The sequence below is a fragment of the Zootoca vivipara genome, chromosome Z, assembly GCF_963506605.1.
Source record: "Zootoca vivipara chromosome Z, rZooViv1.1, whole genome shotgun sequence".
In the NCBI taxonomy this organism is placed as follows: domain Eukaryota; kingdom Metazoa; phylum Chordata; class Lepidosauria; order Squamata; family Lacertidae; genus Zootoca; species Zootoca vivipara.
The window spans coordinates 10,524,238-10,546,528 of NC_083294.1; the positions used below are offsets into that span (position 1 = coordinate 10,524,238).

Genomic DNA, 22,291 nt, shown 5'->3' on the forward strand with positions numbered 1-22,291 from the left:
GCGGATGAGGAAGAAAGAAGGGGATGGGGAGGGAGAATGTCTTTTAATGAGGAACAATACAGCCCCTAGTCTCTCTCTGGAGCCATAATTAGAGCAAATTAATTGAAGTTGTGTTTTGACACACTTGCTGAACGCACAGGCGATGCATGACATGCTTACAACTTCACTTGCGGCAAACGGCATGACGGAAGTGAGGATACAAAATCACTAGGTGCGCACAGGAGCCGATTTGCATGTGTGGTGTGCAGGCACTAAGCCATTCAACGGTGCTCCTGTGAAAAGTTGCCACTGAACGATATTAACAGTAATTGCTAAGACTTCAGGAGAATTTGTAATGCTGAGAGGTGGGAGGTAGAGGAAAGCTCTCTCATTAATAAGAGCCAGTGCCAGTTACTATCATTTCTCGTGCACTTGCTAGAAAGCCAGAATCTCCCACCCCCACCAGCATTAAAATGGCATGAAAGAGATGGGGATCAGGTAGGAGACAGAAACATCCTTTCAGGACTGAGCAAAAACATTCAGGAGAAAGCCACCCTCTCACTTCCTCCATGTAACAAAGAATAAAATCTACTCACAGGAAGCTGACAGGAAGCTGAAGCAGTCTGCACTCTTTCTAATGCCTCTCTTTAAATAATAATAATAATAATAAAAACTACACTGGTTTTTCCATTGCTTTCCTCATTCATAGCAAGTTCCTGATACTCATGTTTACCTACATTTCCGACCTGCCTGTTGTTCTCAATTTTAATGTCCTGTGCTCACTTGTAAACTACAGTACTCTCATTTCTTGCCGGCATTAGGCAAACGACTTCTCATTTGACCAAGCTTTTTTAAACAGACCTTCTTGATCTCTTACTATATTACATTTGGCTGCTGTGATTCTATGCTTTCATCTGCCTTGACATTAAAAAAAAACAACACACAACAACCACCAGGTTTATTTCAGTTTCAAAATCATTTTACCAACATCTTAGCTGCTGGGTGAGCAGCAATACTGAAGGGTAGCTTAGAAATTAATAAATCTAACAATGAATGTACATTATCTAAAGGAGAGATGGAGAACCTGTGATCATTGAGATGCTGGGATTATGACTGAACGTCTCTAAAGCAGAATAATGCCTAAATATAACAATACCAGAATGCCAATAAGCCTCAGCTGGCCTTGGATAGCTGGGCCATCTAGCCCGGTGCAGAGAGGCTGCCCATCGCAGATGTTGCTGGACTACAACACCCATCATCCTCAATAGCTGCCCATGCTGGCTAGGACCTGAAGGGCCACAAGTACCCCCCGTTTGTGGGCTAACAGTGCGTCCCCACAGTTGCTGGAACCTGCAGAACAGGAGAGTGTTCTTGCCCTTGGGTCCTGCATGGGGGTTACCCATTGGGGCATCTGGTTGGCCACTGTGAGAACAGGATGCTGGTTGCGATGGGCTATTAGCCTGATCCAGCAGGGCTCTTCCCACGGTATGTTCTTTATTATTATTCTTTAGAAAAAACCCAGTGCATTCACTCAAGCTTTGCTGAAGTGAAATTCTTCGCTCCCCCAAATTCCACAACCCTATCTATAGGATGCAAGCAGGTGAAGACTTTCTTGTTCAATAGGCTTTGGGAACTGACTGCTTTTAATTAAAGTGCCGGTGCCATGGTGTTTTCATTGTAATTATTGGCATGTTTTAAACAGATTATATATTATGTATTTAGTTTTGATTACATCAATGTTTAATAGTATTTTAATGACTGATTTTTCTATGCTTTTATCTGTAAGCCATCTCCCTTTGTCAGGGAAGAAGGCAGGACATAAATAAGTATATGATAATGCAGAAATGGGAATGCCATTTTGGCTATTTTTTTATGGGGTTGGAACTCAGCAGGTGCCTTAGAATGGATCACACTGGGTCCCGTCCCCGTCCCCCCCGCATCCAGTCAACAGCTGCCATATTGTTTCTCCCAGCATGCTCTGGAATTACACTATATCAGTAATGTAGCATTGCTCCATGGGGCAATTCAAAGACAAAATATGGCAGCTGCCATGGAAAAGAACCACTTCAAAATTTATCACCCACCCCTGAAGAGAGAAAGTGTTTAAGTAGCTTACCCACCCACTCCCTCCACACTCTCTTTCATTTCAACATCCCCCTGCCAACAAAAATTGGTAGAAAGTTCTCACTTCTGTAATGAAGGGTCTCATAAAGCATCATATAGAGAGACACTGGAGGGTGGTCCATTAGTGACAATGGTACACTGCCCCACCAACCTCAGTCTGCCCTCAGCCTAACACTCAGGTTCAATCCCTGGCAGCTCCAGGTGGGGCCGGGCATGTCCTGTCTGAAACCCTGGAGACCTGCAGCCAGTCAACATATTTATTTATTTAAATTTGTATACCTTCCTTAATCTGAAGATCACAGGGCAGTTCACAACACAAAAATACAAAAAGGCAATGTAAAATAATGGCCTCACTCAATATAAGGCAGTTTCCTTATATCCTAATATGAGGTGTGGTTGATTGCTTTTGAAGGTCCCCTTGGAAGGCAAATCACAGGCAAATGTCAAGTCAAGCTTTTAAAATGCACTGGAAAGAAAAAGAGCCACTAGTGCCAGACCACCAGAGTTAGACGCTTATGCCTTCTTTTGCAAAACTGAAGCCAACATCAACGTAATTCAAGTTTCTCGTCCAGGCAGGGCTCTGCAGGGAGGGCCAACTGTTACAAGCGTTTGTAAATGTTTAAAGCTCTCACCGAAGCCCATTAAAATATAAGCTCACGCTGCTCGTAAGTTCCCCTGCTTCTCCCTCAGCTCCTTTAAGAGACTCTCAGAGCCAGACACCCCCTCCCCCAGTTCACCCTCGTCTGGAGACGAAACCCACTGAGTTGGAACCACTTCATGTGCTTTGACATCCAAGCAAGATGCAAATCGTGTGGGTTCTGTTAAACAACATTCTGGAAACAGCCTCTGGGCTCTGTTCTCTCTCCAAGGCTGGAGGCATAAGGCTTTCAAATACCACTTGATGGGAATTGCAAGAGGAAGAGTGCTACTGTGCTCAGATCCTACTTATGGGGATCCTACAAGTAGGATCCCATACTGTGTTTAGATCCTTTCCATTTGGGATCCAGCTGGTCACGGTGAGAGAAGGATGCTGGACCAGATGGGACACTGACATGATCCAGCAGGTATTTCTGATGTTCTAGGGAGCCAACCCTGCTAACAGGTCAGGCTGCTTGCCCCTCTGCCCAGTATTTCGTTCTCTTGGCCGGCAGTGGCATTCCAAGGTAATGAGCAAATAAAAAAACCCCTTTCCCCATTGCCTGTTACATTATCCTTTTAACTGGAAATACCTTGGGTTGAATCTAAGACCTTTTGCCTGAAAGCAGAGACATGGGAAGATATCCTCTACCAGGCTTGAAACTCATCCATCCAATTAAGCATCTGCTACTTTGACTGCTGCTTATGAGCCATAATTGCATTCCATAGATTCTGGGTTTGATAAGCGTATTAAGGACTTGAGGAGAATGACCATAGCTCAGTGGTAGAACACCTGCTTTGCCTGTAGAAGGTCCTGAGCTCAAGCTCTATTGTCTCCAGGGATGGCTGGGGAAAGCTCCTGCCTGAAACCCTGGAAAACCACTGCCAGCAAGTGTAGATAATACTGAGCCAGAGGGAGCAATTACCTGGATTGATATAAGGTACCACCCTATATAAGGGACCCAGGTGGCGCTGTGGTTAAACCACTGAGCCTAGGGCTTGTTGATCAGAAGGTCGGCGGTTCGAATCCCTGTGACAGGGTGAGCTCCCATTGCTTGGTCCCAGCTCCTGCAAACCTAGCAGTTCGAAAGCACTTCAAAATGCAAGTAGATAAATAGGAACCGCTACAGCGGGAAGGTAAACGGCGTCCATTTTTGGTTCTTTCAAGTTAATAATTTCCCCTCCTAGTTGTTAAGTTCACTCCCATGAATCTCTGTACCAGTTTGTGATTTAATTCTGTTTAGAAAAAAACAAGCACACAACTCATTATCTTCCCCCTATGAGGAAAGATGCAATGTTTGGAATTTTTTAGTTTAGAGAAAAGGTGAGTAAGAGGTGATATGTTAGGAGTTTATAAAATGATGCATGGCATGGAGAAAGTTTTTCTTCTCTCATAACACTAGAACCTGTGGACATCCAAAGGCAGGTGAATGTTGGGACTACAGAGGGCAGATAAAAGGAAGTACTTCTTTATGCAGTACTGTACATAGCTAAACTGAGGAATGCTCTCCTGCCGGAGGCAGCGATAGCCACCAACTTAGATAGCTTTAAAAGAGGATTAGACAAATGGGGAAAACTAATGATGGCTACTTGCCGAGATGGCTATGCTCTGCCTCCACAGCGGGAGGCGGTAATCATTCCAAGTATCAGTTGGTCTTGCCCTCTGGTTCCCACAAGCATCTAGCTGGCCACTGTGAAAACAGAATGCTGGACCAGATGGGTCATTGGCCTGATCCAGCAACCTTTCTTTATGCTCTTAAAGTACTTCCTTCCCCAGCATAGCTAAGCTGTGGAATGTGCTCCCGTAGGAGGCAGTGATGACCACCAACTTGGATAGCTTTAAAGGAGGATCAGAAAATTTATTGGAGGAATTGGCTATCAATAGCTACTAGTCCAGTGGTCGGCAAAGCTTTTGTGGCTTGGGCTGGTTCATAGTCCCACAGATGCCACAGTGGGCCTGTGTGTGTGTGTGTGTGCACGCGCACACATGCACAAACGCTATTTCCGGCACTCCTTTCGGCACCGAGGAGGCGTGCGCAGCTTCCCATTGGCTGCAGGAGCTTCCAGCCGTCCAGCGTCGTGGAAGGCGGTCCCTGCTCTGCTCCGTGCCGGTTTAGTGTGGTGCACGGGAGCCAACCGACCAGGTGGCAGGGGTCCCCGAGCAGGTGGTGTGGGTCCATGGCTGGTTAAATGACCCCCATGGGCCTTAGGTTGCCAACCCCTGTCCTAGTCACAATGTCAGGGGCAGTATGTCTCTGAATACTAGTTGCTAGGAACCATTTATATTGCTTGTTGAAGTGCTCTAAGTGGGGATATGGTGACTAGTGCTAGCATATAGCTAATGCTTTTTATTCTATTAGAGTTTAATTGTTTTTAGCTGTTCCCCCAATTAATTTAGCTGTTCTTATTTTATCCGTAAGCCGTCTTGAGTCCCTGTCATGGAAAAAGGTGGGGCATAAATAAATATATACAGTAGTAGCAATTATTACTATATTTTATATAATAATGCCCAGCTTTCAGGCTTCCCACAGGCATCAGGCCAGCCTGACCCAGCAGGCATGTTTTATGTCCTCATGCTCACAGTTAACAGGTATCCCATAATACTTGTTCTGCATTTGCAAGAACTTGATTATTTAGTCTGGCAGCACCCACACTTGGGAACTCCTTCCCTACTGACATCAGGCAGGCACCTTCTCTGTACTCTTTTCACCACCTGCTAAAAGCATTCTTGTTTAGACAAACCTGCTAACATGTTTAGAAAGCTTATGCAAGTTTTAATCTGTTTTTAGTCTATTGTTATTTTAACTTTTAGAACATTTTAAATTATTAATTCTTATTGACAATTTCATTGTTTTATGCTTTAGTAAACTACATTATTATTATTATTATTATTATTATTATTATTATTTTATACTGTAAAGTGGTGTATAAAACTCTTATAAAAATCCCACTGGCAGTGGAGAATTCGAGAAGAGCCTCACCTGGGAAGGTTAGCAGCTGGCGTTGTAGCTGGAGCTTGTGGAGAAGGTGTTGTGGGCTGAGACGATTCATGGTTCCTGGGTACTTTGCCCATGCGGTACCATATGCCCATGTTGTTCAGTTCCCTTTGCAGCAGACAAGAGAAGACAATCAGCCACACAGCTCAAGTCAATGGCCAAGGTAACAAATATGCTAGCACTTGGAGGTCTTGGCAAACAAACAGCGTGGGGTTCCTTTAGTAGGGAATGCTGGACTCCTATCTGGAAAAAAACTTCCAAAATTCCTGACTTAAAGGGTGAGGAGGAGATGGGACCCTTACCCAATGAACGTATACTGCGGAGGGGCTTGTTTGCCCCGGCCCAGGATCCGAATATCGCAAATTGCGGCCTCCGTAGAATCCCGCGGAATGAACTTGATGCAGAGCCTCTTCTTCCGGAAAGCAGTTTCTTCTGCAAAACGCCACAGCGCGAGAGTTCAGGGGTAGATTCCCTCTTCTCTTACTCCAAAACTCTCTACAAAACCCAGATCTTCTTTAAGTGTAGCTGTCCTCTGAACACCCCCACGCCCCCCCCCCAAACACCTTGTAGTACTCCCTGATTTTTATACCAATAGTGGATATTGATGGTGTTTTAAATATTTGCTTTTTATGTAAATCATTTGACGTATTGTGTTTCCTCTACATGCATATTCATGTACATGGACTCAGGGGTTACCTGACAGGTAAAGATACCAACCTCATGTAGTAGCCCTAATGCTGATTTATAGGTCGCTCAATATGTGAAAATCTCAAAATGGTTCAGAAAACATAAAAATATCCAAATCATAAAATCATGGAGTTGGAAGGTAATCCAAGGGTCATCTAGTCCAACCCCTTGTATTCTTGCATTGCAGGGGGTTGAACTAAATGTCCCTTAGGGTCCCTTCCAACTTGGTAATTCTATGATTCATGTATTTTTACCTGCTGTAACTTGCTTCAAGATCTTCAGATAGTAAATGGTCCATAAATCATCATCAGGTCAACTTTGTTATGTTGGCATCTTTCCACATCGGCCAACCCCTGAGCCCATGTACAATTCTTTCTTCTTCTTTTCCTTCTGCGGAGACAAACCTAGAACCTGGACTGCATCACCAAAGGGATCTGGTAGCCCACCGGCCCCCCTTCCCCACTTGACTGCGGTGCACAGCCTCCAAATCCAAGCCACACGAATTATAGTGTGGGAGCAAATCTAGGATGAAACACAAAAGATGGACAGAATTCCCACAGCAGTGGTCACAACTACAAAGCACCTTCTCTAAGAGGGTATGCACAGAATCTGGTCACCAACAGCCTCAACTCACGTGTGTCCATGGTCTCTTGGATAGGAATGAAGCCGACAGGCAAGGTGTCCTTGATATCTATGAGCTTCATATCGACCAAGACATTGCCCAGGTGGCTCTGTTGGGAGACAGAAGGAAAGTGATGGCCAAGAGGCGATGAAACCCAAACAAAACGACCATTCTTAGAACTGAGCGTGCAGTTATGCACCTGCCCCACATACGCAGTTTGCAAATGGAGCAAGAACTTGTCACAGTCAAAAGGACTAGAAACTGAATTCCTTTTATTATTACTATTATTAGTAATACACACCATGAAATTAAACCACATGACTTCCCCAAAAGAATGCTGGGAAATGTAATTTACTACCCACAGTGCTACAATTCCTAGCACCCTTAAACTACAACTCCCAGGATTCTTTTTTTGTGGGGTGGAGGTGAAGTCATGTGATTTAAATTCATTCTGTGAACATGGCCATTGTGACACTGAAAGAACCCTACTTTGATAAAACAAACTTTTGGGGAGTGTGAGAGGGTTGTAGCTGATGCTAGTCCTACTCATCAAGTAGACCCACCAAAGTTAATTGGAAACAACTACAGTGGTACCTCGACTTACCAACAACTTGACAACCGAATTTTTTGACTTACGAATGGGGGTAATGGCAGCGCGCTTACGAATGTCTCGACATCCGGGGGGAAACCGCGGCGGTTTTAGATAGGGATTTTTCGACTTACGAATTTTCCCGTTTCCAATGCATTCCTATGGGAAATCGCTTTTCCAATGTCGTTTTTCGACCTACGAATTTTTCGACTTACGAAGGTGCCTTCGGAACGGATTAAATTCGTAAGTCGAGGCACCACTGTACCTTAGATTCATTCATATCAATAGGTCTACTCTGAGAAGGACTAGTATTGGACACAACCCAGGGTGTTTAAACATATCCAGCAAACAGCTCTTATCTGGAGAGCAAAGACATATGTAATGAATCTGGCTAATTAGCTGTACATGTATTTCGTTGCAAGGTCCAAAAACAAGAAAAGTTCCTGGGGGGAAAGAAAGAAGAGTAGCATCTGCAAGCCAGCTGGAACAAGGAATAGTACATGGAATCCAAACTGACGTCTTCCCTGATTAATCAAACACTGGAGAAAGAAAAACCTCACGAACACACCAACAGATCCTCTGATGTTTGGGCTGTGAGTGCCATTCCTTAATGTATCCAAAAAGGTGGAATATACACAGAAAGCGGGAGGAACCTGCAGGCTTGAGGGAAAAATCCTAAGGTCTGTAAAAGTACAAAAAAATAATTGCAAGGAGGGGAACAAAGAAGGGAGTGGGAGGCAAGCCCAGCCCAGTTAAGACTGGGTGGGGTCAATGGCCGTGGAATGCTGATGGAATGAGCAGGAGGAATAGGAAACTGGACAAAGGGGGGGGATGCAATGCAGTTCCTGAACAAGAAGCATTTTGCACTGCAACTGTTGTTGCAGGTTCCACCCTGCTTTTTAGCCTTTACAAGTAACACAGGGGTTGGCCATTTGGTGCCCTCCAGATGTTGCTAGATTGCAATTCCCGTAAGTTCCAGACAGCATGGCCAATTAGTCAGGTATGATGGGAGCTGTAGCTCAGGAACATCTGAAAGGCAGCACACTTGACTGCCTTTGAGCCAGCATTTCCCAAACTGCCTATGTGGGTCAGTATTTAGGATCCTCCTGTTCCAACAGTATCCCATGCAAAGGGGTACTGCAAAAGTCACATTTCCAAACTGTTTTTTTTTAAGAAACACTTAAGACTACTTAATCGCAAAACTCTCTTAAGCAGCAAAACGCGTGAGCTTTCATTCCACCATCAAGACATCTGAGATGAATGTTTGAATATCGGTGAGAAAATCGGTACTGATGCCAAACAGACCGCATCTTAACTCAAAATGGAGCAGGTGGTAGAAAAGTAGCAACAAATCACTTGAACAATATCCATAGATTATGTGACACTTTCTCCTTCAGTGGGATATCAAAACATTAATGCAGCATGTGAACAGTAAATTTACCTGCTCACCTGTGGTGAGGTAAAAACCTTCAAAAGGCAACCAGGAAAGAAAGCTTGATAGAAATTTGGTTTGTTCTGTTTCTACTACAACCTTTCCTTTCCCCTGACCAGCCCAGGAAACAAACACCCAAACTTGATTTTTAGGAAAACCAGTGTTTGGGACAAAGAAGCAAGCCACTCACATTCTCTTTAGAAAAGGTCCGTGTGAAGCACAAATATCGTGTGACCTTGGATTTAAAGAGGCCATCTTTCCAGAGGTCAGCATCCAAGCCATCTGCCGTCTGTGCAACCTAGAAAAAATATCAACACGCAAGGGTTGATGAAGGAAGAGAAAAAGAGGACAGGTGAAGCATTTTACAGGTTGGTGGTTCGAATCCCCGCGACGGAGTGAGCTCCCATTGCTCGGTCCCTGCTCCTGCCAACCTAGTAGTTCGAAAGCACATCACAGTGCAAGTAGATAAATAGGTACCGTTCTGGCGGGAAGGTAAACAGTGTTTCTGTGTGCTGCTCTAGTTCGCCAGAAGCAGCTTAGTCATGCTTGCCACGTGACCCGGAAAAACTGTCAGCGGCCAAACGCCGGCTCCCTCGGCCTATAGAGCAAGATGAGCACCGCAACGCCAGAGTCGTCCGTGACTGGACTTAACGGTCAGGGGTACCTTTACCTTTACCGCTGGCCCGAGGCTTTTATTACCTCTTTAAGTCTCTCTCCTCCAATGGAGAGAAGGATCAAAAGTGGGGGGGGGGGTGTTGTCAGTCCTAAAAAATACTGTCACCTGTATTTTTGTCACCGGTAGTGGTGCCCGCCCTGTGGAACGCCCTCCCATCAGATGTCAAAAAGAAAAACAGTTACCAGATTTTTAGAAGACATCTGAAGGCAGCCCTGTTTAAGGAGGCTTTTAATGTTTAATAGATTATTTTATTTCATTTTTCTGTTGGAAGCCGCCCAGAGTGGCTGGGTAAAATAAATTATTATTGTATTATTATTATAAGTCAACTGATGAAAGAGAACCCCACATAAAATATTAATCAAGGTAAAACTACCTTTGACCACTACTTCTTGAGGTGGTTTGGAGGTCACATGGTGTGCAGGCAGAAATATTGCCTGCTAGGCAGCCAGTTAACCCACCCTTCGATTTAGACAACCCTTTGAGGATTTGGTGCTGGGGCGCGGGGAGTTCATAAATACAACACATTGACAAGATATGGTGCAAATCCAGCATGAAGAGTCTGGTCAGTGATAGGCCGGAGAAAGTCATGTGTTCTTCTCTGACTCCTATATAAAAATTCCAGCACCGGCTTCTTCACAGGATGGAGCAACTGAAGTGGATTTGTTACTGTTGTCTGATAGGCATGGCTTGCCCAGTTTGAGCTGTATCTGAAGCACTGTTGTTAAGTTTGACTCAAACACGTGCTTAGTTGTCAGAAGCCTTCGTTCAACAGTAGCAGCTATCGCTTAAGATGGTGACAGGGACTCACCCCATTTGAGCCTCTCTCTCTGAACACCAACTGATGCTTGCCAGCCTGTCTTGCATGCTTTTATTCATTCGGATTTCTCACTTAAGACAATTCATATGCCCACCTTCCTTTTCAAAGAAACTTTTCTCCTTCTTTGCAATAGCAGGAAAAGAAAGAAGAATTCACAGCATACTCTATAAGCCACTGGTGCTGCAGCAAGAACCCCTGCCTCACTAGTAGGGAAGCGGGGTAGCAATCCTCAAGGAGTTGCAGTAGAACTCTCTAGCTAACCATCCCATGTCAGAATCGGCAGCTACTACAGGCAAATAGAGGCTTCTGACTATTTAGACTTTCTATGAGAACCAAAGAAGTGATTCTGTTGGAGCCACCCAGAATGATTCTTGGCAGAGTAGGGATCTGAACTCAGGTTCCCCCCCCCCACCCCACATAAAAAGAACAACAGTCTATTCACTATAGACTCATTCCTCTTAAGGGAGATCTGTGAGGCATCCCCACCCATTAAATGCCATTCCTTCCTTAGTAGCTCATGTGGGCTGTGCACCACTCCATTTGCTCACTCACCTGTTCTTTCGCCAAGCCTACTGGCAACCATGAGAACTACAGTATGCTTATAAAACTAAGGTAGAGATGCATACTTTATTCAGAGCTCTATCTTCTTTTTTTGAGGATGAAGTTCTTCCTGTTTGACAAATTCTGTCTACTATACTAACCTTAAATCTAAAGAGACAGAACTAATATTTAAGAGCAAATACTTATTTCTTCCAGCCTAATAAACACTGCTTTTTGTTAACACAGATGATAACATAATCCCTACAAAATAACGACATGTCTAGACAACTTTGCTATTTTTAGCTTCTAGGTTTGCATTTTCTTAAAAAACATTTTTTTTATTTTAATCCTCTTACAAAAGTAATGTTGTTATCAGCATGATCAATGTGAGGGTTTGGGCTGAAAGCCTAATCTAATTACTGGCATATGTTCCTAAGATCCTGTTTGTACTACCTTCAGAGAGGGGCTTTTAAAGCCTCAGTCTTTCTTTTTGCGCACGCGCGCACACACACACAAACTTCGAAAAGCCTAAGTTGAAGGTTCCTGTTTTGATTGCTGCTTGTTTAATGCCGAGCGCCCAGTTGATTATTTATTTCCCTTGATTCCAGGGAATGAACGTAGGTCAGAGCAATAGCAACAGCTTTGCATGCAGAAGGTTCAAAGGTTTCAATTCCTGGCATCGCCAAGTAGAGCTGGGAACGTCCCGTGCCTGAAACCCTGGGGAGCTCCTGCCAATGAGAGTTGGAATGCAAGAGAAATCTGGTCTGTGCCTTTTATTTCCATGTGAACTCACCTATTTCACACTTCCTGAAAGAAATTGCACTCCTGTGAATTTTGTTGTTGTTGAACTACAACTCCCATCATCCCCACCTAGCAGGACCAGTGGTAAGGTATGATGGGAATTGTAGTCCAAAATCAGCTGGAAACCAAAGTTTGGGAAACCCTGGTTTACAACATTTGAAGTTAAAAGAAGAGAATTCCCAAGCTGGTTGCAAGGAAGTGAAAAGGAAGCAAAATAAGACAAAACAAGACAAAACCAGTGAAAGAGAAAGTTCATCTACCTCCCCTCAATTTCATCCCTAAAGCTACTTTGAAGGGAACATATTTGCTGCAAGATGTAGCCAAGAGAAGATGTCTGTGACACAATTACATTTCTATGCAGATAAAGCTTGTGATCAAACACCTTCCTTGGATAAAAGGGGTAAAGTCCATTCTGTAAAAACAGAAGTAGCCAAATCCAAAACTAGAATAATCCAGCGTAAAGGAGGAGTCAGGGGCATTTGCCAATGTAGAACCACTCCAACACAGATTAAGTATGCCGAGTGTTGGAAGATTCAGGACGAAAGAATTTCTTCACACATTCCACAGCTAAACTATGGAATTTGCTTCCACAAGAGGCAGTTCTGGCCACCAACCTGGGTGGTTTGAAAGGAGGGTTAAGCAAAAACATGGAGGATCGAGCTATAAAAGGGTACTAGCCGTGATGGCAACATTCTGCCTCCAAAAATGTATTTACTGTATGTATTACTATGTTCTTCCATTTCAGACGTTCAGGCTGCGTGTGCCAGCTTAGCCTGGGTGCTAAGCTCCATGGGTGAGCACCTTCTCTTGGTCCCATCAGCATCAGGAGCACAGATGTTGGTGACAGTTGGCTGCTTCCACATTGTGGGATTTCCTCCCATGACACATTAGACAGGCTCCCTCTTTGGAATCCTTCCACTGGCAGACAGGCCTTTGGAATCCTTCCCATTCAGACAGGCCTTTGAAAATTAAGGTGCAGGCAATGCTGGGCACTGGGCTACTGGATACTAGTTGCTGGCTCTGAATGCGCTTAGATGCATTTTGACTATTGTTTTTAAACCAGTTTGTTTTTATTACTTTTTATTTTATAACGATGTTTTAAAATGTTGGAAGCCACCTTGAATCTCAACTTGGGAGAAAAGTGGAATGGAATGAAACAACAACTATTATTATTATTATTATTATTATTATTATTATTATTATTATTAAGCCAAAATTGTGCCATCCACACAGAAAAAGGAACACTTTCAGGTGTTCAGAAAGTTTTTTTAAAAATATCTTTGGGGGGGGGGGAATCCTGCCCTATTCCCACCTGAGCAATCTTCTGGGGGCCACATGCCAGTTGTACACAGGGCCAGGTACAAATGTGGGCAAAAACAATGAATGCAGATTTTACAGCAGCCTAGATTTTACACACACACACACACACACACACACACACACACACACACACACACACCTATATCTACAATCCAGAGATGAAAGGGGCATAATCAAAGTTTAAAGGACACATTCCAAAGGAAGATATGGAGTCAGCTGGTGCCAGTGAGAGGCCTGCAGACAGGGGTGTTGCTGAGGATGACGTATAGGCTGGGAGAATCCCTAGGACCAGGTAGAGAGGTCTGGAAGGTCACATTTGGCCCCAAGGGCTGAAGTTTCAGCCTCAGAAGAAGTGTCAGAGAAATTAAACTCAGAAGGTTTGCACCAGGAGAAATAATTGTGTCCTTAAACTCCCAGTTCCTTCCTTCCTCTTTAAATGGGGTGTTACTTAATTACTTGAAGGGACTTGAGCAGGATAGCTTGAACGAAGACACTTAAAGCGACCTCATCACAAGGCAAACAGAAGCCTAAGAAGGTGAGAGAAGGAGCAATTAAGAAATGAGTAACAGCAGCCAAGTCTAAGTAGCTCTTTATCACCCCACAGGTTGAGGCCACATTCACAAGGCCCTTCTATATGCCATATTACAAACAGCTACCAATACAGCCATAGCTGTTGTCTTTGTCCATAGAGTTTTCTTGGCAGGGATACTGGAGTGGCTTGCCAATTCCTTCTCCAGGTGGATCACGTTTGGTCAAAACATAACTTCTCTAAGTTATTTAAGCCCCTTCGCCACGGCAAGGCAGTGATCCATGAAGTTAAAGCTATGGTTTTCCCAGTAGTGATGTATGGAAGTGAGAGCTGGACCATAAAGAAGGCTGATCGCCGAAGAATTGATGCTTTTGAATTATGGTGCTGGAGGAGACTCTTGAGAGTCCCATGGACTGCAAGAAGATCAAACCTATCCATTCTTAAGGAAATCAGCCCCGAGTGCTCCCTGGAAGGACAGATCGTGAAGCTGAGGCTCCAATACTTTGGCCACCTCATGAGAAGAGAAGAATCCTTGGAAAAGACCCTGATGTTGGGAAAGATTGAGGGCACTAGGAGAAGGGGACGACAGAGGACAAGATGGTTGGACAGTGTTCTCGAAGCTACGAACATGAGTCTGACCAAACTGTGGGAGGCAGTGCAAGACAGGAGTGCCTGGCGTGCTATGGTCCATGGGGTCACGAAGAGTCGGACACGACTAAACAACAACCAATACAGCCACTGTCACAATACACATTTAAAGCACAATTATACCGCATTAAACATGCATGGCTCCCCCAAAGCATCCTGGGAGCTGCAGTTTATTAAAGGTAATGAGAGCTGTAAGGGGATCCCTATTCCCCTTGTTCTAAGAATTCTAAGGTTTCAAATATAGAATAAATGTTCATAAAAGTGCAAGGTAAACACACATAGATAAGCTATTTAAACCCCAGCTGCACCAGTCCTTGTCAAAACCATCTCACTTCCCTCACCACAGATACATGCAGGTTAAGTTGCAATCTGTACGCTGAAAATTGTACACAGACACACTGATTTCCTCCTCTGCCACCACTGCACAAAATGTTTGTTAGCGCCCCCTCCCCCCAAGTTCAACAGAAAAATTAAAAGCTTCTAGGGAGCCGCCCTTCTTGCTAACAATTTGAGATAATTAACAGAAGCCACAAGTCATTTCATTTCCTGCTATAGCTTGAAAAGAAGCTCCTGTATTTATCTTCAGGGACTTGTTAATGGTTTTTAAGGACATGCCATTTAAATAATTAACATGCACACACACACACACACACAAAGCAGGAGGTCCTGTCTACAAAATACCAATAGCTTTTAGCAAAGCAATCCGTTCTCTAGTAAATGGAAGACTCCATGTCTAAAGAAGATTTTGATTGGAAGAGGAAGACCATTGAAAACAGTCATCAATTTTGGCAGGGTCACAGAGAGCTCTGTCTCTTCTTTTCATTGGCTCCCACTGACCCAGGCACCCTAGAAAGTACCTCCAGGTTACATTCCAGCTCCAGCCTGTGTGGTGCTGTGGTCAAAGTGTGGGACTAGGACTTGGGAGAGCAGGGTTCAAATTCCCTCTCAGCCACAGAGCCCATTGGATGATCTTGGGTCAGTTTCTGTCTCTGATCCCAACTAACCTCACGTGGTTGTTGCAAGGATAAAATGGAGAGGGGAAGTAGTGTGTACATCAAGCTTGAGCTCCTTGGATAAAAGGTCTCACTCTGCAGCCATTCTCTCTTCTGGATATTTAAAATGGTGCTGTTTTTGTGCTGGAACTAGCTGGTACATACTACTGTCACCCGTTTTTGCTGCCTATGGGCAGCCATTTTGTGCTGGCAATCACAGCATTTTTATCAGGAGTACCAAAACCTCATTTTTTATCCTGAAAGAAGCACCGATATAATTCTAAAGCAGTGGTTCCCAACAGGTGGTCCGCGGACCCCCAGGGGTCCGCGAGCTATGCCAGAGGGGTCCACAAGATGCTATTAGAATAAAAAAATATATTAAATATATTTCGTATGATAACAGATTTTTTGTTTTAGCCACTTCCTGCATGAGCAGAGTCTAGCGCAAAACTAGAATTAGATAGAGGCAGTAGTTCTGCTGTATGCCGTTAGGTGGCGCTTTACAAACACTACTGTTTTGCAAAGAGGCAGCGCGCGCATTCTACTAACGCTCACCTCCCCAAGATGCTTTGCGCGCGTCGGCTTCATTTGTGCACTACTGCGCAGGTACCCTGTCTTCTCCATTCCCCTCCCTCCTCCCTGGTGCGCGCCGCCTCTTTGCAAAACAGTAGTGTTTGTAAACAAAGCGTTGTTTTTCGCGGAAGCTACAGTTTGCGTAGTTAAAAATGGACCGTTGGTTAAAAAGTGGTTCATCTCATTAAGAACTGAAAATTAAAACTAACTGTATACTGATGGAGTACTCTGTTGTAACTGTAAAAAAGTATAAATATAAAATATAAAAAGACTCTTAATTTGGCTCTCACTTTTTAATTTTAGGATTAGGAATTAATGGGGGTCCTTGTCACAATAGCGGCTCGATGAGGGGTCCTAGAGAAAATTTTGTTGGGAACCCCTGTTCTAAAGCATGGCCCCCACTCAGGGAATGCTACCTGATATCCTCCAACCTATCACTAAGAATGCCACAAAAATCTGCAGGCCTCTTCGATGCGCCAAATATTAGGGCAGGTCACAGCAATTCAGGGCATAGCATTTGCATTTCACAAGAGAAGAACTTTTTCACTTGTATCCGTTTCTGCAGCTATGGAACTTGTGTTGCGCCCGGGGGAAAGGGTGGGTTGGAATATCACGCATCAGTGAATCAACAGAGCTTTTTGCTCATCTAACTACTTTCTCCACCGACTTGTCAGGCAACTTTTTACAGCACACTGCCATTCCCCAGATCGGCGAGGGAATTCCAGTCGAGCAATCTCCTATGATTTTGATTGAATTGTATAGTAGTGATCAGGTTTTTGTTTGTTTTTAAAAGCAGATTTTCCAACTGCGCAAATTCCCCATCCATGTATCCACAGCATAGCTGCCAAGTTTTCCCTTTTCTCGCAAGGAAGCCTATTCAGCATAATGGAAAATCCCTTTAAAAAAGGGATAACTTGGCAGCTATGATCCACAGTGGTTCCCTCATTGCAATAAGTGAAGTTACATGGAACCAGGCAGAGGGCCTTCTCGGTAGTTGAGCTCTCCCTATGGAATGCCCTTTCGTCAGATGTCAAGGAGTTAAACAATTATATGACTTTTTTGTAGACATCTGAAGTCAACCCTGTTTCAGGAAGCTTTTGATGTTTTGTTTTGTCCCTTTATATTTTGCTGGAAACCGTCCAGGGTGGCTGGGGTAACCCAGTCAAATGAGTGCGGTATAAGAAATATATTATTATCCCTATTATTATTCCTCCACAGGAGCAGGTAACTCTTATCTCTCATCATTATTATTAGCATTATTTATATCCTGGCCTTTCCCCTGGCCAGGATTCAAGAAGACTTACAAAAATTAAAACAACATGGATAAACTACAGAAAGCTAAAAATATATAAAATGTAAGAGTTAAAAAGTAATTAAACTATAACAGAATCAAAACACTAGGAAAACAAATCCATTGACATGCAGGTAGTCATACCTCATGTTGCATCCGCTGCGGGTTGCGTTTTTCCAGGTTACGAATGCGGCGGACCTGGAAGTGTTTACTTCCGGGTTTCGCCATGCACGCATGTGCAGAATCGTTCTGCGCACTTCGCACATGCGCAAAAGCGCCACTCGGGTTGCGGACTTTTCGGGGTACGAAAAGTCATTTTGTAGGTCATTGTACTTTTATGCACAAATCTTCTGATGTGCTCTCTTCATTTCAGCTTCCTTGATCAGGTGGAAAGTGATTTTGTTTTTGCCAGTCAGAAACCCTCACAGATCAGCTTTATTTGAGATTCCTGAATTACCAGGGGTTGGTCTAAATGACCCTAGGGGTCCCTTCCAACTCTACAATGCTATGATTCTAAAAACTGTCACAACCCATGTCTACTTTTGAATTCAAACTGGCCTAACTCCCAGGTAAATGCCTAATGTTCCAATTAGTGATAAATTAAAAGGCACTACCCTGGATTCCCCAAATCTATCATAGAATCATAGAGTTGGAAGAGACCACAAGCGCCATCCAGTTCAACCCCCTGCCAAGCAGGGAACACCATCAAAGCATTCTTGACATATGGCTGTCAAGCCTCTGCTTAAAGACCTCCAAAGAAGGAGACTCCACCATACTCCTTGGCAGCAAATTCCACTGTCGAACAGCTCTTACTGTCAGGAAGTTCTTCCTAATGTTTAGGTGGAATCTTCTTTCTTGTAGCTTGAATCCATTGCTCTGTGTCCGCTGCTCTGGAGCAGCAGAAAATAACCTTTCTCCCTCCTCTATATGACATCCTTTTATATATTTGAACATGGCTATCATATCACCCCTTAACCTTCTCTTCCCCAGGCTAAACATACCCAGCTCCCTAAGCCGTTCCTCATAAGGCATCTTTTCCAGGCCTTTGACCATTTTGGTTGCCCTCCTCTGGACACGTTCCAGCTTGTCTGTATCCTTCTTGAACTGTGGTGCCCAGAACTGGACACAGTACTCCAGGTGAGGTCTGACCAGAGCAGAATTACTTCCCTTGATCTAGATGTTATACTCCTATTGATGCAGCCCAGAATTGCATTGGCTTTTTTAGCTGCTGCATCATTATTTCCTCACAGACAACCTTCCAGGGCCACATGCAAGAGGTGGGTGTGACCAAAAGTGGGTGAGACCAGGCACACACCACATTCCAACCTCTATCCCGACAAGCAAGAGGGTACAATATCACTGGACACAGTATTCCAGGTGAGGTCTGACCAGAGCAGAATACAGTGGTACTATTACTTCCCTTGATCTAGACGCTATACTCCTATTGATGCAGCCTCCATATCACCTCCTTCCCATCTCATCCCGTGCTTATAATCTTTTGCAGGATTCTGAGGAATGTAGGTAGAAGAAAAGAGTTGTATCTCCCCCCCCCCCAAAAAATAATTTTTTATGTTAGCATTGTTCACGGCTAGCATTGTTCACGGCTGAATTTGTGCCGTCCTGCTAAGAACGCTCCATCATAGGTTAGGCATCCTTTTTAGCAATCAGAATACATTCTCTAAGACAAGAACCAAAAACCCAGCTGAGCTCCGGGGAGACTTCACACACTTGTTCAACAACAGTTCATCAACATCCGCATTCTCCCCCAGCCCCCAGCCAACCAAGGATCAGGTTCATGCATCTGTTTTTTTCGCTACATACCTCCAGCTGGCTGGTTTCAGATTCCCCGTCCCCAGAAAACACATCCCTTCCCAAATCCAAGCTCATATATAGGGAGATCACCAGTCAACCTAACTCAGAAGCATCTGCTCTGGCTGACTTTCTTAAGCTCCCCTCCCAGCATCTGCCACCTGTATCCTTAACAATACACAGGAAGGGAGCTTCAGGCCTGGGGAGGGGAGCTTCAGGAGGGGAGCTTCAGGCCAGACTCTTCCCTAGGTCACTTTCCCTTCCCAGCCACTTCCCCTCCACTGGCTGGAATGTATGCACGGCATCCCAACAGGCATGAAGTTCCAGAGAGTAGGTGCTGTCACACGAAAATATAGATTTCTCGCAAGTTCGAAACAAACATTATGTGACACTTGCATGAGCGCCACTTCCGCAGAGGGATGTGATTTGAGTGGGCAGTGCTGCTCTGAAGCCTGAAACAATGCATGCTTTCATGTGGAGCCATACATTCTGTGGCAGATTGTATCCAATTGCAAGGCTCTTAACAAGTTGGGTCCAGAATACCTTAAGGACCACCTGATCCTTTAGACCCTTCCCAATCCCTGAAATCTCTGGGGTGGGGGGTCTTTGCTGGTGGCCCCCAATGGCCCAGGTGCATGGTTTGTTAACTACAAAAGTCATCCATTCAGTGGGCTCAAGCCTGTGGAACTCCCACCCACCAGAGACGAGACATGTTTGATATTTTACCAAGTTTTTAATAGTCTATTGGGAGCCACCCAGAGTGGCTGGGGAAACCCAATAATAAATTTCTTCTTCTTCTTCTTCTTCTTCTTCTTCTTCTTCTTCTTCTTCTTCTTCTTCTTCTTCTTCTTCTTCTTCTTCTTCTTCTGGGTGATGGAGCTGCTGCTGTGACCTGCAACACCTGTGCCATATTTGTTTTCCTGCTACAGAGCGTGCAAGAGTATATTTGTAGCAAGTGCAAACTGGTTGCCTTGCTGGAAGAGAAGGTGCAGCAACTTGAGGCCCACCCGGCCACACTTCCAAGCTACAGGACAAGATGCAGAGTTTCTCGATACAGCTGAGTGAACTGCACTGGAAGAGCAAGACAGGTGGGGTGCCCCTAGGGCAGGCATCCCCAAACTTCGGCCCTCCAGATGTTTTGGACTACAATTCCCATCTTCCCCGACCACTGGTCCTGTTAGCTAGGGATCATGGGAGTTGTAGGCCAAAACATCTGGAGGGCCGCAGTTTGGGGGTGCCTGCCCTAGGAGGAGGGAGACCGCCCATTCCAAGAGACGAACCCCTGGAGGAATATGACACAGGAGTGAACAGAGGAGAACATCCAACATGGTCAAGGTCTGGAAACCAAGCCTTATGAGGAATGGTTGAGGGAGCTGGGTATGTTTAGCCTGGAGAAGAGGAGACTGAGAGGAGATATGACAGCCACCTTCAAATATCTTAAAGGCTGCCACATGGAAGATGGACTAAGCTTGTTTTCTCCTGCTCCGGAGGGTAGGACTCCAACAAACGTATTCCAGTTACAAGAAAGAAGATTCCAACTAAACATCAGGAAGAGCTTTCTGAGTGTAAGAGCTGTTCAACAGTGGAACAGACTCTCTCGGGAGGTTGTGAACTCTGCTTCATTGGAGGTGTTTGAGCAGAAGTTGGGTGGCCATCTGTCATGGATGCTTTAGCTCTGATTCCTGCATTGCAGGGGGTTGGACTAGATGACCCTTAGGGTACCTTACAATTCTTTGAGACAGGCACATGATTCTATGCTGAATTTCAGGCACATGACAAAGTCTTCCTCACTACAGCAGAAAACGCCTGCTGGTCAGCCTTTGCTTTTGCGACAGATTTTTTATTCTCTGTGTAGTTTATTTATATGCTCACTGCTCAGATTGCAAATGATTAAGCAGTACCTAAATAACACAAGCAGAACAAAAAGAAATTAATGACAGGCATGAATAGCCCTCCAGGTTATGGCAGCCACTGGAGGGCAAATCTCCAGAAGGCGCTTTCTGCATAGCAAAGTGTGTAACATGAACCGAGGTCAGTGGGCAGGAATCCAACAGGCCTATCGCTACGTAGCAAGACTTGTTGGCAGAACAAACAGAAAAATATTTAACCCAGGCAGATCCCCATGCAATAGCAGGAAAGGAGACCAAAATGTGGTAGCCTGTGTTTCGCTCTGTATTAAAGGAATATGTAACCAAGCTCAAAAATATCAATATAAGCATTCAAAAAACTTCCTTTTACTTCACCACCCCCAAGTTTCTAGTCCAGGGGGTGGTGAACCTCAGGCCTGGGGTTGATTGCAGCATTCCGGGCCTTTCCATGTGGCTCTTAGAACTCTTCCGTGGTGTAGTGGTTAAGAGCAGTAGATTCGTAATCTGGGGAACCGGGTTCGCATCTCCACTTCTCCACAAGCAGCTGCTGGGTGACCTTGGGCTAGTCACACTTCTCTGAAGTCTCTCAGCCCCACTCACCTAACAGAGTGTTTGTGGTGGGGGAGGAGGGGAAAGGAGAATGTTAGCCGCTTTGAGACTCCTTCGGGTAGTGATAAAGCAGGATATCAAATCCAAACTCCTCCTCCTCCTCTTCTTCTTCTTCTTCTTCTTCCCAAGGCCATATCCCTCACTCAACCCAACCATTTTTGCCTGGCAGGAAGGCAAACTTGAACTCTAATTGCTGGATGGAAAACAGAAAGGTGTACATGTGCGCTCATGGAAGCCAGGGACAACCTGCCCCACTCACTATGGCACTTGGCCCCCAGGGAAGTTGTCCAGAAGGGAATGTGGCCCCACAGCTCTAGACCTCGGAGCAAAAGATGGGAGCCTTGCAACTAAAAATCTCATACGCTATAAAACTACTACTTAGTAGGATACGAGGAAGTAAGTTAGTGAGTCAGTAAGTAAGCAAGCAAGCAGTGCTTACGGAAGCAACTAGAGACAAGTCATCAGGATGCCTGCAGATTTCTGTGCACGAAATTAAAAAGAATTCCGACACCCACATAATTCAGATTCAGTGCCATGAAAACTCAGAGAGGGAGAGAGGTTTATGATTTTGTATTGGGGGGGGGGAATACAAGACAACTCATTTCCTACTTACGACATCGTAATTTGTAGGAGCTCGGTTCCGGGAAGCAACAACCCCGACTCCAGTGATTGGGTCCATGGGCACATCGGGCAAGGCATCAGCAAGTTCTCTAACCTCAGGCATCGTGGACTGTTCCTGAAAGAGTGAAGAAG

The 22,291-nt window shown here is 44.7% G+C and overlaps 1 protein-coding gene across 5 annotated transcripts in view; it reads right to left on the reverse strand.

The window, feature by feature from the left end:
* The window catches only part of MVB12B (multivesicular body subunit 12B), a 91,456-nt gene that overhangs the window by 56,259 nt on the left and 12,906 nt on the right, over positions 1-22,291 (reverse strand). For all 5 annotated transcript variants that reach the window (XM_035113350.2, XM_035113349.2, XM_035113348.2 and 2 more), the window contains exons 2-6: positions 22,152-22,274; positions 9,256-9,363; positions 7,057-7,153; positions 6,038-6,167; positions 5,721-5,843 (exon numbers count right to left, since the gene is read on the reverse strand). In XM_035113350.2, coding sequence (XP_034969241.1) covers positions 5,721-5,843; positions 6,038-6,167; positions 7,057-7,153; positions 9,256-9,363; positions 22,152-22,262 — 569 coding nt within the window. In that variant the 5' untranslated portion in view covers positions 22,263-22,274. The remainder of the gene's footprint in view (positions 1-5,720; positions 5,844-6,037; positions 6,168-7,056; positions 7,154-9,255; positions 9,364-22,151; positions 22,275-22,291) is intronic.